At 39.5% G+C, this 16,722-nt stretch overlaps 1 protein-coding gene across 1 annotated transcript in view; it reads right to left on the bottom strand.

The window, feature by feature from the left end:
• Positions 1–6,233: 6,233 nt before the first annotated feature.
• The window catches only part of GUCY1A2 (guanylate cyclase 1 soluble subunit alpha 2), a 136,167-nt gene continuing 125,678 nt past the window's right edge, over positions 6,234–16,722 (bottom strand). The window contains exon 8 of the mRNA XM_066313002.1: positions 6,234–7,184. Coding sequence (XP_066169099.1) covers positions 6,977–7,184 — 208 coding nt within the window. The 3' untranslated portion in view covers positions 6,234–6,976. The remainder of the gene's footprint in view (positions 7,185–16,722) is intronic.

Genomic DNA, 16,722 nt, shown 5'->3' on the forward strand with positions numbered 1-16,722 from the left:
CCTAGAAAACAACTAGCTCAATGTGAGACCTTCTGCTAATGGAAAGCTAATTTTGGGGCTACAAATTCACAAAAGCACAAAAAATGTGTGTTAATGATAACCTGGCAACTATCTCTCTGTTCTTCAGAATCTATATATGTTATTACCATCTTGACTAGAGGATAAGGCTCCTGCAGGCATTCTGGCATACAGTTCAGGTGAATGTGGCACATAGATTTTGCATGACTGGGCTAGGGGCTCAAAGCTCAAAACCTTTTCTAAATCACACTCCTAATGGCATCCCAGAGCTGTGACTGTTATCATATGCAAAGGGTTCAGACACCAGGAGGGATTTGCAGAACCGCAGTAGCCCATGTTCCCGACAGTCACCATGGCTACAGTGGTAACATTTTATTTATCCTGGAATATGCTTATCTATCCCTCTGACACTTAATTTGATTCAATTTATTTTGGCCAGTGCAAGATGCTGAAAAGCAGCACAACAGAAGATTCAAGACGAGACACAGCACTTGGGCTGAGAAGGATGTAATTCAGTGGGATCAGTCTCACTTATCTTGGCCATCTTAAAAAACAGATGTCTAGTCTAAGTTTGCCATCTGTGGTCACTGAGAAAGTTAAGCACACTCAAGGATTTAAGCAGCCTCATGCACTTTCTAAAGCTGAAGGGACAAGTGCCTGAAGTACTTAACTGTCCTCCAGTTTTCAAAAGAAACTTGATTGTCGTAATGCCAGAGGGCCAGACAGCTGAAGGTGCTGCTGCAGCCAAGGTAATCAGCATGTCCCTCTTGATTCCTGTTAATTCCACTGTCTCCTTGTTAGCCAGGGAAGACACTGGTTTCTCTGAAATCCTTTCTTCTCTTTCTGTCCGAATTAAAACACATTCAGCCTCTCTCTGCCTACGAAAACTAAAATCCCTGGAGCAAACAGCTGGTGTAACATCTGCCTCCACTGATCCTTTCATAAAGGCTGCCAGCAAAGTTGCCACTTTGCATCACATGTTGTGTTGGGCTCTCTAATATGAACCCTAGCCCAGAGGGAAGCAGACTGACATGCTTCACGCTGTTTTCAGAGGCCATTTTGTTGCTATAGTGACACAGTGACACTGACCTGGACCACAGACAAGTGGAGGTCAACCTTTCTAAGCCACAGGAACAGGTTAGCATCTGCAGACGTGAATGATCCATCTCCTGTGACTGAATTGCTGCATTCCTAAGTTTCACTGTTTCTCTTGCTTTCAAGCATGATTAACAGCCAAGCCACAAAAGATCAATCATGTATATGAGGTTAAACACTTCACAGATTTTTGTTTTAAGCCTGCTCATGCATTGCAAATTAATAACGTTGTTAATGAGTAACTGTTATCTGCACAGATAAATTTGGTGCTTGGGGAAGCTAAAAACATGCCATGGGCTGTTATTTTACTAACTTCACCCAAATCCACCAGAGGTAACTTGCACTGTGGTCACTTCCCTCTAGGATGTGAGTGCCTGCTGTGTCACTGTAGCAGTTTTGTCTTTGCTGCAAGAAGAGCACTCTCTACAACTCCTTATCACTCTCTCCAACTTCCTGAAGGGTGGCTGTAGTCAGCTGGGGGTTGGTCTCTTTCTCCAGGCAGCAACTGACAGAACGAGAGGACACAGTCTCAGGCTGCGTCAAGGGAAATATAGGTTGGATATTAGGAAAAAGTTTTTCACGGAAAGAGTGATTAAATACTGGAATAGTGCCTGGGGAGGTGGTGGAGTCACCATCCCCGGATGTGTTTAAAAAAAGACTGGATGTGGCACTCGATGCCACGATCTAGTTGAGGTGTTAGGGCTGATGATCTTGAAGGTCTGTTCCAACCTACACATTCTGTGATTCTGTGAGCAAGATCAGCCCTTTAACCCCAGTTATTCTTTACATAAGCAGCCATGTCAACAATACATGCTAATTAGAACAACAACAGGAATTATTCACTATGTCACATACAGTGTGAGGTCTTTTGGAGAGTAGAACCCTGACCAAAAGCAGGACATAGCATGCAAGATGATGGAATTGATAACAGTAGGAGAAGCTGATCAACTCCTACTTGTTGAGTCTACTGCACACTCAGCATCCTCAATTCCACAGCCTCTCTTTTCACTGGCACCCTCAATCCTGTACAGCATTATGAATAATGTATTACCTTGAGGGAAAGGAACCAACTGTCTCTGAGTTTGACAAGCTTTTTTAAGCTTCTTGTTTTGTTGCTAATTTAAGCACGTTGCTATTTCCAATACTATGCATGTACAGTTTTGCAAAAGATCACCAGAATCCAGAAAGGAAACCAGAAGATCTGAGACTGGATTAGGACAGGGAACTAGCTCTCCTCAGTGAGCTCTGAGCACTCCTGAGCACTCAGCAGAGGTGAGGCAGTGGCCTGAGACTAGAAGAGCAGAACTCAGAAGATGTCCTAAATTTGCAATGCTGCTGCTGGATTACAGACTCCTTGACAGGACAATCTGCATAAAGCATGTACATGAGACAGCTTGTGGCAGCTGAAGGATCAGAAAGCTGTCCAGCAATTCAACTTGCCCCAACAACCAATGCAGGTCTCAGACTCATTTGCAATTTAACACAATAGTTTTTGGTGCTATTTTTTTTTCTATTCATTTTTAAATTGCCTGAGAGAAGGGTCTATTCAGAGCAAGAAATATACAATGTAAAATTGGTTATCAGAGTTTACTTCTTAGTGCAGTGCTGATACTTTTCAAATGCAGGCAGAATGTCGTGGTTATGCACTGCTTGCTTTATACAGGAAAAAATGGAAGACGGATGTTAAATATGCCCAATCCTGCTGTTTGGCTTGGTGGGGAACACTGTGAGCACAGGAGGAGATAGCACTGTGAAATGGCATGTACACACACATGGACTGCCATGGATTGTTAATGACCCAAACACAAGGATTTCTTCAAAACAGGCAATTCCCATACAAGACTTCTAAGATTTTAAGAGCTTTGGTTTTCTGTTTGCAGAGGCATGTTTCCAGGCTTCAAAACAGATTCAGATCTGAAACCGTATGTGGGAATGAGCAGAGTAGCCAAAACCACAATCACAGTTAATGACTGTTGGCTCTCTGGAATTAAAAATGAAATATCCTTTGGGATCCTGCAAGAAAACCACACTTTGATAGTCCTGGCTCAGTAGTAATTCTCCCATGCAGAGGTTTTTGTCTTTGAGCGCAAATTTTACCGGAGGGATGCAGATCAACATTTATCCACCACCCTACCACTTCATCATTCTTTCCTTTTTGCTCTGAGTTCATGATCTCTATGAACTGCATCACAGAAAAGCCTGAGTGATGGGAAGCTTCAAGCAGATGGAAAAATCTAACACAATATCTGTATTCTGGGGAAATTACTGTGGACTGTCTTTACTTTGGCCTACTGGTTTTTGTACAAGAAACCAGCCACAAAGAGATTGATGAACACAGCTAGAGAGGTCTTCACATCACCTTCTCTTTGCCTTGTACATGCAATACAAAACAGATCTCCAATTTGTTCTGCACAGACACTCAAGACAGCAGGTGTGGCTACTTGCAGCTACATGAAGAAACACAGGAATATAGACTCTTACCCAGAGGAACCAAAGATCATCTGTTTTACAGGAAGTAAAAAACTGAAAGAAAATTCCAGTTAGAGTATATGATTTCTGTAACCATTTCAGCACCTCTACCCTCTCCACCTCATCATCTCAAGGTACAAAATTCTGAGAACCTTTCTATTTATGAAGACAATACCAGGAAAATGAGAACCTTTTCCCCATCACAAAAAGTAAGTGTTGAAGAGACGTTGAGTCTGACTACCACTTAATTGACATGACAACATCAATCTTGATAATAAGTTTCATTTAACTTTGTAAAAGTGTCCAACAAAATAAGCTTGCAGCTTAATATGAAAGGCAGCAGATGCAAATACTAATTCAGAAAGTGCTGAGAATTTGTTTTACACTTTCTTCACACAGACATAGAAAAATGTCCCCAGAGAGCCTTTTTCTAATGAACTTTTTTTCATTAACATCCCTCCCTCATCATAACACAAATAACACAACTGCATCTGTACTGCAGTTCTAGAAATGTTACCTTTACATAAGCTTATGAAAAACAAAGACTGTATTTTTATACAGTCAGTGTACTCTAATTCGGGGAGCTATATGATTTATTTGCAAACTTGGTCAATGTATTCATGGTGATACTGATACCAATTTTCAGTTCTCACACAGATCTCTCTGATTTTAAATTTCCTCATCTAACAAAAAGCCTCTGAGAGGATTAGGATGGTGATACAAACTAGTTTTGATTGCTTCTCCAATTTGCTAGTAAAGCTAGCATTTATCCATCATTTGCTATGAAAACGATTGCACTGATCAGGTGAAGAATTAACCTGGCCATTTCTTATTGGCAGCTGTAAGAAACAAGTTATTGAACTACAAGCTTCTGGTCTAAACCTCTACATTTGTACTCTTCTCATAGACTGTGGGTGATGAGAAGAGAAAAAAAGCTTAGCCAGATAGATTGGGGACTCTGACATCAGCACCTACAGAACAATGAAGATGTGCCAGGGAAGTCAGACTGAAATCTGTATCTACTAAAGGCTATTTGAAAAAATCTCACTCTAGGGAACAAAGTAATGACATCAGAACTATGGATTTATTAGCTGGGAAGTGGCATTCCTTTTTCAGTGGTGAAACATGAACTTTGATCCATTTATGATTCTTAGACATCTCACTGGTGTTCCCAGGGTAAAAAATGCATGCTACATCCTGTGTATTTCCAAACTAATGACTATATGCTAAAACTTCTTATCCTGTGCAGGAAATTCTCAGATCTGTAGTTTGGATGGAAATTCTACAACCTCAAGCTTGAACAGTTTCTGTAAGTCATTTTTCAGATAGGCCACAGAACTCCATATATGCTCTTTATGTAAGAAATTTTTAACGTCAGTATCCCACTAGAAAGTGAGGGAATTTTCATGAAAAGAGGTTTCTGGGCTACTTCCCATGCATCTACCCTCCTCAGGAAAAACCCACTCCTGGTTTATAATAAAATTTAAATAATAAGTTTAGATGTTCTATGCTGAAGTCTGTAAAAGTTCAAGACAGTCCTTTCTCATCCAGGAAGGCTTCCTGGCAAGAAAGCCTGAAACATATTTAGTACAGGCTAGCAGTGTCATGCTGACTCACAGGGGCTACTGGTCAAAGGGGAGAAACAGAGAACTGTCATTCCCTTCACAGAAAGATCCAGCTGGATAATCTTGAAACGTGGTGAAAGTTATTTACGTATTTTCAAGAGGTGCCTCATGTTATGACTACTAAATCCATAAGCAAACTCATTTCTGTTCTGGATTAGAGAAATGCAGAGTTTCTCATGCCTCCTAGTTGCTGCTGAGTCTTATCTTTGATTAAAGTGATTAAAGTGATTAAAGGCCCATGTACAGCTAAGCCACTTTGGAATCACAGCACTGATTTTAACTAACAACCTGCAAGCTCAGAACATCATCAACCCCGGTGTGATCCAAAGGCAGCACACCCACGCAGGAAAACTGACCACCATCACCTTTGAAAAATAAAACCTGAGAAATAAACAATGCCTGAAAATGTGCCAGATACTCATCTTGCTTGAACTGGATTAGCTGAAGACAATATTACAATTATAATATATGTATTTTCAACAGCAAAGAATTGGACTTTTTTTTCTTAAGTGTCTTGGACTAAGAAAAATCTTGAGCTGCCATTTGCATTATACCTGAAAAAGTACTGCCTTTCCATTTTTGGTGTTGTTTTGATCTTAACTAGATAAAGCAGGGGACCTTCAGCCAATCCAACAACAGAGGGAGTTTCCAAATGAACAATTATTGACAGAATGGATTTTCAACAATCAATCTGGACTAGGAGCAGAAGTCCTATTAAATATGGAAAACCAGCATCTAGAGAGCTTCCAATGTCTGCTGGAATTCCTCAGAGTAAGTTTGCACAAGACCAAATTTTTAGAGAAATTCAGGGCTTATACCAAAAATCAGTTTGGCTGATAATTTAGAGGGAAAGCAAGTCCCATTGAAGAGAAATTTTCTGTTTGTCCATGCATTGATCTTCTGCACTTTGTTTACATTGTCCTGGCAGGACTGGACATACAACACTGTAGGACAAATACTGAACATTATTTTACATAAGAAGACAGTGCTCATCTAAAGCTTTAGCATAAAAACCAGATAAAGTGATTTACCAAAGTGGGGGTTTTATTATGTAAATATTGATTTTTTTGTTGCCCAAAAAAGTCAAGAAACGCCTTCTTACCACTTTTATAACAATAAGGTTTGATAGGTAGAATGTATGAAATATACAGTAACTTCTTCTGAAAAGCTATCTAAGCTCACTCAGCTTACAGTATGTGGAATGTAATTATCCAGAAAGTGAAATATGTATAAAAATAGGTAAAATTCCTACAATATTTGTACTGAGTCATAATTCCTCCTGCCAGGAAGGTTACAATAGCTCTACAGTATATGTATGAAATGCTTGTTCATAAAGTTAAAAAACATCATTACCTTACTGAGGAACACATTAAATATAGGAATGCATAATCAGAACTGACTCTCAATTCTGCTTAGCTGGTGCAAATCTACAGAGAACCATCATCCTTTCTGCACAAAACAAGACCAACCTCTAATTTGAGAGTTGGGGTTTTGTTGTTTTGTTTGCCATAGAGGGGCCAGACTGAAGTTTACGAAAGAAATTCCTCTGGAAGTGGAAGTACATTTTAAATATTTTTTTTTCCCTATCTCCACTTTGTTTGCTGACAGCAGTTACCCACCTTTTAAAATTATTATTGCCTGACATTACATGGAGCTTTCTACTGCCTGTTCAGAAGCAGGCAGAGAAACACAAAGAACCTCCAACTCCCTGGCCATGACCCAGTTCTGGGCTTGTGCTTTAGTGACGAGTCTTTGATCTGCAGCAGGCCTCATAGGCTGGTCTCCCGGAGGAACATGGTGCCGATGTTGTAAGACACCTTTCTCACTCTGGCAGATGTGATGGAAGGTTTTGCCGGCTTCTGACCACTTCTGACCTCGAGGAAGTAACAGATCCCAGGAATTTCCTTTGGAAAGTTTTCTGGAAGCTCTTCACGGGAACGAGGGATAAAAACAAAATTTTCTTCCTTTTTCAAGAGCCTGGAGAAAAACAAAACAGAGGGATATAAAACACTGTAAAACACATTCCAGAAATGCCTCTTTGGAAGAGGTGGACCCTATGTGCAACTAAGTAAAAAATGAGTTTACACTATCACATAACATATAAAGAAATTCTAAGTCAGTATCTTCAGCTGATATATATGAACTTATCAACATTGACTTCCAGGAGCTGTGTTGACTGATATCAGCTGAAGGGATGGCTCAAAAAAACATTCTCTGCATTCAGAAAGTAATGTACCAGAAAGAGAACCAAATTAATAATGATAGTTGCCCAGAACATATCATTTGGCTTAATTAAAACACTTTATTGGGCAGAAATTAACATTTCAGAGTGTTAATTCTACCACCAGTTTTCCTGCCGGAAGGCAGGTATGAAGGTGGCAGTGCCGAGGAGCTCTCATAGATAAAAGCAGGGATGTTAGTTTGTGCCTTTCTTACACTCTGTAGTACTGTTTTTTATAAACTGGGTTCAAACAGCAAATCCAACTTCAACAGCCGAATCAAATCTGACACTACTCATCATCAATATGCATGGGTTTAATCTAGGCTATTTGGTTGGGTCAAAAAGGGATCCAGGTTCCCTGGATCCACAAAGCCATTCCTGGCAAGCCTGCCCAGCTGGTACAACACAGACCTGACTATGCTGCCTTCTATCATTTGCCATCTTAGCCATGGTGGAGAAAACTCTGTCTGGTTAGATCTGAAAACTTAGGGCATCTTTATCAAGTATCTTCCCCAGAACTAGCCGGACTTGTAAAATAAAAGAAGTAACTCTATATATTTTCCTTTTGTTTCCAGTTAATAAAGTAAATTAAGTTAGTGGTGTTCAATCCCTTACAGCATTGAAAAGAGCAGTTTTGAGACAATGAGCAAATTCTGAGCACAGTTGGATATACAAAAGCATTTTTCCCCTTTGCCCACCAACGATATTTATTCTTTCTTTCAATCAGTTTGAAGCTCAAAAATATAATTGGGAAGAACTTTATAATTTTGTGGAATTTCATAATACATAGATTATTTAACGTCTGTAAAGCTGATTTCTGGAAAGCAAATGAATGAATGAATGAATCCCATTGCCAGTATATGCAATGGCACTTCCTTTACTGAGTATTTTTCATGAGTGTTGCATGAGACAGTTTGTGTGAGCTTACTGAAATATAAAGGCTTTTTTTTGCCAGCTTTTAAATAATCACTTGGTTATAAACACAGCAAAGTTTTTGCCTTTGAACTTTTGTGGAGAACTTTATTTAATGTGAAGTTTGAAGGACTGGATTGTCAATTTTATGATCAAAATACTGCAATTTTTTCTAATTTGCATGAATGTTTGTGGAGGCCCCTACAGAGAAGCTTCTCTCTTTTCATCTTTGCAATGTTTGTAGCAAATATTTTGTAAGTCCAAACTACAGGCTTAATATACTGAAATAACTCTTCATAGCTTCCCAAGTTAGATTCCTGCATGTAGCAGCTGAAATCTTAAAACTTTCTGAGCTAAATTGGTAAACTTTCACTGTTGCCACTCTTCCCTACACTCACTATTCACTATGGAGCATCTGGCCTTCCTAAGATCAGTGGTTTCCTCACCAGAGTCTAACACGATCTAATTAACGACACACAAATCAAAACTGTAAATATATTTATATTCTTTGATTCGGGTCAGGGCTGGCACTAAGATAAGTTGATATTTTATACTACATCCTCATAGAACAAAAAAGTGCAATATATTAATTACTCATCTTATTTTCACTTGCTTTGTGAGTTGTAACTCGGTTACAATTAAATGCTCGAGGACTGATAGACAATTAGTCTTTTGAAGACTCCTCCACTGCTGTGGCTTGTAATAGACTCCACATCCCTGTATTAGATGCACTGCTTGAATCAGCCTCTAACCCTCAGAAATTGTCCAGCTGATTTTCATTGAGATAACATTTCAGCTCTCAAGCAAGCATGGCAGGAAACCTTTGTTACCAAGTGTTAATGGAAGTTACTTCTGATTACATTCTATCTAACCTACCTTGCACTTCTAAGGGGGAAAAAAATCTGGCTTATAGGATAACACTACTAAAAAGATTTTCATCATGATGAAAATGACCTCTTGTTAGCTTTCTCCTAAAGAACAGGTTCTTCAAATTCTTTAAACAAAGAAAATTAAATAATTTTTAAATAAAAATAATATTTTATTAAAATATTTTAAAAAAATAAAAGTAATTTTTAAATTTTAAATAAAGAAAATTAAATTTAAAAGCCAAGTCCTGACTCTTGGCTTCCCAATCTGAGAATGAGATCATAATTCAGAAATTGCCTCTTAATTTCTTACATCTTTGTGTATATACTAAAGAAACAAGTTATGTGCAAATTCTCAGTGCCTATCAGTGAAGAAATTTTTCTGCAAAATTTCCCCTCCTACCTTTAGGCCACATGTGATGTTAAAAAGAAATCAATAGCAGTTGATAGCCATGGCCATTTCTAAGTTTATTGAGTTTCTTCTTATGGGTACAAAGAACCTCAAAAGATCCTTGTGGCCAAGCAGGTGAATGAATAGTGCACATGCTTAGGGACATGCCATGCTGTGGTGGGCTGATCTTGGCTGGCACCAGGTCCTGACCAAGCCACTCTATCCCATGCAATCCATTTTTTGCACTTTCTCTCTGGTTCAGGAGAAGATCCAGTGTCAAACCTTCTGCCCTCCAACATTTCCGGGGGGGTGGCACCCAGTTGTGGTTGGTTGCCTCACCTCATGGATCATTCTCAGAGCACTCCTTTGTGACCAATTCAGACTGCCAGTTGTGAAAGCCTGAAAGAACAACCTACCCTGAAAGCACAATCTTATCCTTCACCTTCAGGAAATTCTGTTGCAGCTTAAACTGTATAAAAAATGTTCCCAGATTGTCCCATATTCAGAGAGTTTAAACTGAAGTTACACAACCTCCGCAGTTCAGGAATATTCATATAACAACTAGTCTGAAAATATCCCAAAGCATTTATCTTAGCTGTATTTTCTGAATCACTTCTGTGAATTTCCCTTCAGGGCACTATTGCAAAGGATATTTTTATAGTAGGTTTTTCACAGGTTCAAAATTCTGGGTTTCACTCAAGCAGTTGGATACACAATTTACAATTCAGAGCTCAAATTGTGAGGCTCAGGGTACTCAGGCATTCCTATAAATTGCCTGGAATTAGGTCCGCCCTCAGCTTATCTTCTTCGTTGATGTTTCAGGGGAGGAAGAATTTCTTAAACACTGATTTGCAGTTGATTAACCTTGACACCTTCTCCTCCTAACTTGAAATCATCCAGAGCTTTTAAAATTCTTGTTCTGTCCCTTCCTTGATGGGAATTCTCTTGCTCTCAGACAAAAAGAGATAGCATCTGAGAATTATCCTATTCCTTTTTTTCTTTTCAGTTCCTTCACTTAAGAAAAAAATTCAGGAGATCTGTGTGTGAATCAAAGTTGGGATCATACTTAGTGGGAACCTTGAAGATGCTTTCAAAAGCTGTAGCTCTTTCTTCACATAGATGAAATGATACAGTAATTATATTTCAAATGATCTTGGCACGGAACAGTCACATCTTCATCAGAGTTTCTATATTCAGGAAACCATGGAATCACTGAATATGCTGAGTTGGAAGGGATCCATCATGAATATCAAGTCCAACTCCTGGCCCTGCACAGGACCATCCCCAAGAGTCACACCATGTGCCTGAGCACACTGCTCAAACACTTCTTGAACTCTGCCAGGCTGGTGCTGGGACGACTTCCCTGGGGAGCCTGTTCCAATGCCCAAACACAGTCTAGGTGAAGAACCTTTCCTGATATCCGACCTAAATCTCTCCCAACTCAGCTTCATGCCTTTTTCTTGACTCCTGTCACAGGTCACAGGACTGAAGAAATCAGTGCCTGCCCCTCTGCTTCCCCTCGCAAGGAAGCTGCAGACTGCAATGAGATGTCCCCTCAGCCTCCTGTTCTCCAGGTGGAAAAAACTAAGTGGCCTCAATCACTTCTCATACAGCTTCCTCTCCAGACCCTTCACCCTCCTTTGGACACTCTCTCCAGCTCAATGACTTTCTTATATTGTGGCACTCAGAACTGGAGTGTCCCCAGCACTGGAGGTGAGGCTGCCCCAGCTCAGAGCAGAGCAGGACAATCCCCTCCCTTGCCCAGCTGGCCATGCTGTGCCTGATGCCCCCCAGGACAGGGTTGGCCCTCCTGGCTGCCAGGGCACTGCTGGCTCATGTTCAACTGGTCACAGACCAGGATCCCCAGGTCCCTTTGTGCAGCACCTCATTCCCCAGGCTGTCTGTACATCCAGGGCTGCTGTGTCCCACAGGCAGAATCTGGCACTTGCACTTATTAAACTTCAAATGGTTCACAGGGCCAGCTCTCTAATCTGAATTAAGAAATGGTGATTGCTCATCTCTCCCATTTGAACTAACAGAGACTTTCTATTGCAGAATTATTTGTTGCAAAGCCCTCTATACTGAGTGCATGTTTCCCATGACAATTCTTACCTCCCTCCACGCCCAGTTTTTCCCTCCATCTCTCAGAGATGTCAGACTTTTATACTTTTCAGTGATTGCTAGCACTGGGAGCACAAAAGCACCCGCTCAGAACTAACTTCAATGTGAACTTTACCTTTAAGAAAATTGGTCTGTATAGACCAAAAATGAACAAAAGTTCTAAGAGAAATATAATGCTCTACAGCAAAGGAGACTATGCAGTTCATTCCTAAACATAGTATGCACCAAGCACATTGGCCAGGTCAATCTTCCATAAATGTTATCTTTTACAGGGAGAGATACCAACAAAAGAAAAAGATTCTTTTTGCCCTAACCCTAAAAGTATTGTAAAACCTTCAGTTAACCTTGTTTACATCACCCCATTAACTGGTGTAATCAGGAAAATCTAATTTTAATGGCTTTCCAAACAGCCTATGAGAAGACTGTCTTGTGTTGGACTGTTGCTCCCTTCCTCTGTGGCAATAAGTGCTGCTTGCTTTGCCAACTGGGCATCTTCTTGATAACATAAACCAGCTCATTTGTTTCCATAGGAATACAGATAATAAATTATTACCACACTCATTAGACATTTTGGAAGACTGCTCTTAAAATACTCTGTATAAACATATGAATTTGCTATTGTACTGCTAAATTAGAGTACACTTGGTTCTAAACTTTAGCAGGTTTGAATTTCTCTTTCAGTTTCTGTGTATCCTATAAACATAAAAAGACTGGGAAAGAAAATGCAGACTACATCTCTATCTAATGAATTTCACAGTGCATTTATTACTTTTTAAACTATGGAAGTTAGTGTATTGGTGTTTCTTCTACGTCCAGGTCAGCTGCTAAGGTTATGAAAGGGCCAGTCATGATTTTTAATGGAATATATTGCATATCACATGCAGCTCAGCATGGTGAGTGTCAGTCTCTGACCTTTAATAGTTTTCTTTCTCACCCACCTAAGCAAAAGAATACTGGATTTCTGCTCTCTGTTTTGGACATCAGATGATCAGTGCACAGGTTTGCTACTAAAAGGCCTCAAGCTTTACACTGATGTAACAGTGCTGGCCTCAGGACCTGCCTGGATTTTTCCAGGCTTGAGCTTTTTGTAGTTTTAACAGTTGTGTAGCCAACTTTTGCCTAAACATGTTTTAGCTTTAGATTAGATGTGTGAAACTGTGTGGTGACATACAGTATTAACTACTGGACAGTGATGGGGCACAGCCATTCTGTGCAGAGTGAACCTTGAATAAAAGTGAACCTTGAAAAAAAAAAAACAGGGTCACAAAGCACAAGCACAGACAGACACCAGAGGCTCAAGGACCACAGTCACAAAACACAGTGACTATGGGGGTGCAGCCTCACAGAAGCAGTGACAGTGGGAGCAGAAACCCAATAAAAAACAGTGCATTTTGACCGTGCTTCTAAAATTAGACTAGCAATAATTTTCTGTGCCCTCGAATAACTTGTATTCCCAATCTGCCCAAAACTAAATTGTCTGTCCACCTCTTGAAAACACACATGGTGAATTGACCAACATAAAAAACCTCAGCTTTTTTAAAGGATACTGAGAAAAAAAATCTGAAATAATCTGAAAAGACTCTTGAAGAGAAAGCCCATTGGTTTGACCATATAAGGTGGAAAAATATAGATGCACAGATAGCTATAAGATTTAGGAGAAATAATACATATAAATATATATAACCTATAGGAAAAAGAATTTGATAAAAATAAATATCAATAAGGAGTTTAAGGAAAAGCCTAATTTTAATTTAAAATCCCACTAAAGAGAGAAGTATAGAAACACTTCTTAATTGCCTACAGCTTCTTTCATACAACTTTCTGTGAAAGAACTATAAAAACCATACATTGGTTTCAATCAATTTTAAAGGCTGTGAAGCAATTTATGCAGATGAACACACAATGACCTCACCCAGCTCAATAAGGAGATACACCTGGGTTGCCCTCTCTCCTAAATCAACATAAAGATGTGGGATACAGGCTGTTCATCTTTGCCTAAACTCAGGTCTCAGACGCATTGCCCAGCATGTGATAATGGAAAGTATCTGTACCCAGCACTGAGTGCCAGAAGCACATTCTCCACAGGAGAAACACATGCTGCAAAAGACTAGAGGTAGAAAGAAGAGGGAAAAAATAATTCATTCTTAAATAGGAGTTACTTGACAAACAGGAAAAACTACATTTACCTACTTTTGAGAACCGCTTAGAAATCCCAAATCATGACATTACAACACTACTAGGAAAACAAGACAAACATGAGTATATCATATTAATACCTCATAAAAATCATTATTAAAGGCTGAAAAAAAAAAAAAAACACAAAAAAAAAATTAAATTTCTCTCCTGTGCTGAAGAGTCTCATAAATCTTACTGTGCTTCCTTCCTGACTATGAAAAATAGGGTAATTCTATTCAATTCAGGATAATGTAGATGAATTAAATAAATATTTCTCCCTATTCTTTCCTGTTGAACAGGGACCAGTCTGGGATGCTCAACTTCCTCTCCAGTTTCCACATTTTTCACTTGAAGTTTAACCAGTGCAATTCCAGTGATTCAATTTCACAATGTTCAGTGATGCAAAGCAAATGGGACTCTGTGATCCTTGTGTCCAAAGATTTGTCTGAGTCAAGAGAACAGGATATTTCAAACAGAAGTGATGTTTCAGATTCAAAAAAACACAAAGCCCACCTTTGTAAAAGGTGTTGTTTCACACACAGTAGAGCTCTGCCCAGGCAGGTGTAACCAGAGCAAGGCTGCCCCAGGCTCACTCCTGCTGCTAAGCAACAAGCACCACACCTTGTACTTTATCATGTTAGACTCTCATTCTTACTAAGGCAGATTACAGCCTTGAAGAGAAGTGTCTGTAACCAATAATAGGTATTCTGAAGTGTGACTATTATTTGAATGCTGATGACACTTTATGATGCATCATCCTTACTGTAAAATGAAAGCTGGTAACCAGCACCTGCATGCTTTAAAAAACTTGTATCACAACTTCCATCAGGGGCCATAGTAGGCACAAACACCTGATGATGAATGCCAGCAGTTTCATATAATTGAAAATCCTGTTGTTTCCATACTGACTGCAAAATTACCTACTTTGGAAACACTGATTCTTAAAAATAGAAATATTAACAGCAGTATTAACAAAATGAACAGTATGATCAAATGGAAGTATTTAATAGAATGTAAAGTCAAATACAAATACATTTCAGTTTGTGACGAATCACTTTACTTATACACAATAAATATATACTCATATAAATTGTATTTAAGAAAAGTCATATATGGATGCATCAGATCACTACTTTTTGATTTGGACATCACCAGGATATTATGTTAAATCTCACAGATCACTTTCGGAAACTCTGAATAATTCTGCCCCTTTGAGTATTTTGTAATTGCAGCCTCTTCTGGCCACTGTATCAACAGTGTCATTTCTTGACTTCTTCCATGTTTGTTTTCAAGCTTTCAACTCTGCCAGAAAGTATGGCTTGAAATCAGCTTTTCAATTTGCCCCATGCACGTTCATTTTATCTTTTCACATAATTTCCCAAGCCTGTAATGGAAAACTGTTTCTAACCTGATCATCACTACTTTTAGCCACTCATCTTGAATAACTGCATCTCATTCAAACATCTATTTTCTTGCAATTTCTACTTCCTTTACCTCAAACCATGTGTCTAGCCTGTTGCCTCCACTGCAAATTCTCTGAATCAAGCACTGAATTTGTTCAGCATGTTGACAGCAGATTTTTTACTGAGTACAATAATGCAGATAAAAAATACCAGTAATTCTGTATTTTGTTGTGTATTGTTTTGCAATTTTATGTTATAGCATTACTACATAATCAGTCACTTTTCTACCTTCTTCCCTTTTTGAAGCAACAGTCTACACTGGTAACTTTCTACAAGGTAGGTACAGACATGAAGAACATAAGGTGAAAGTTCAGCCTTCTTGAAAAAAATGTTCCTATTTATACTGGATTTCTAGGAATAAAGGGAAGTGGAAAAGAACTGTAGACCCATTTTTGATACAACCTGAAAGATATGTAGGATGAGAAGATCTACTCAGGTTTTGGTACCTAAGACTTTGTAAGAATGCTCTCCAAGGTGGCTCACATTTGACCTGCCATGGGACAATACACCCAGTGGCAGCCAGGAATGATGAGACACAGGTAAAGAGAAGCCATCTTCTCTGTGCTACGATGTACCAAGAGTCAGAAAAAGGGCAGCACGAACCCACAGATTTCTAACAAGCTCCATCCTCAAACTAACTTTCAGAACAGTCTTTTTATCAGCACTGTGATGAAAAGAAAATACAGTCACAGAACCATAGAATCAATGGGGATGGAGGGGACCTTTAAAGCCCTTGTAGTCCAACTCACATGCAATGAACAGAAACATCTTCAGCTAGATCAGGTTGTTGTGATGACCACAGATCTCTGTCTCACAGAGGAGGTGCCATGTCAGTCATACCAAATCCAACACAAGCGGCACTGTGCACCAGCACACAGAAAGTGACTCTGGCCCCAGCCTGAAGAGAATTCTGTGCACCACAGGTCCCACAGATACTCTCTAGTTATATTTCCATAAAGCTGTCTAGCTCACCAGTTCCTGCTCTCAGGGACACAAACATGAACAAGCAACACCATAGCCCCAGGTGAAATCACGCCCCTGAAGCACATTTGTGAAGCACTAAGATCTCTCTTCTGAAGAAGTATGGACTGCACTTACAGAATAGCTGGAAGGCTATCTTGGGTTGGAGAACAGCACTTCATAAAAACTGATCCTGTTCATGGAAAGTCCATCTTTCTGTCACAGGGCCTTGGTCACCTTCTGCCAGACCACAAACCACACACCAAAAGCCTTGCTACTGTGTAATTTTTGTAACTGGACTACAAATGGTAAACAAAATTATAGTGACTATTCAAACAAGGTTTTAGAGGGTTCCTCCTATCCCACAGTGGATGACCAAGAGCCAAAGGCTGTAGAATACTGTGTA

Source organism: Sylvia atricapilla, chromosome 2 (assembly GCF_009819655.1).
Source record: "Sylvia atricapilla isolate bSylAtr1 chromosome 2, bSylAtr1.pri, whole genome shotgun sequence".
Taxonomy (NCBI): domain Eukaryota; kingdom Metazoa; phylum Chordata; class Aves; order Passeriformes; family Sylviidae; genus Sylvia; species Sylvia atricapilla.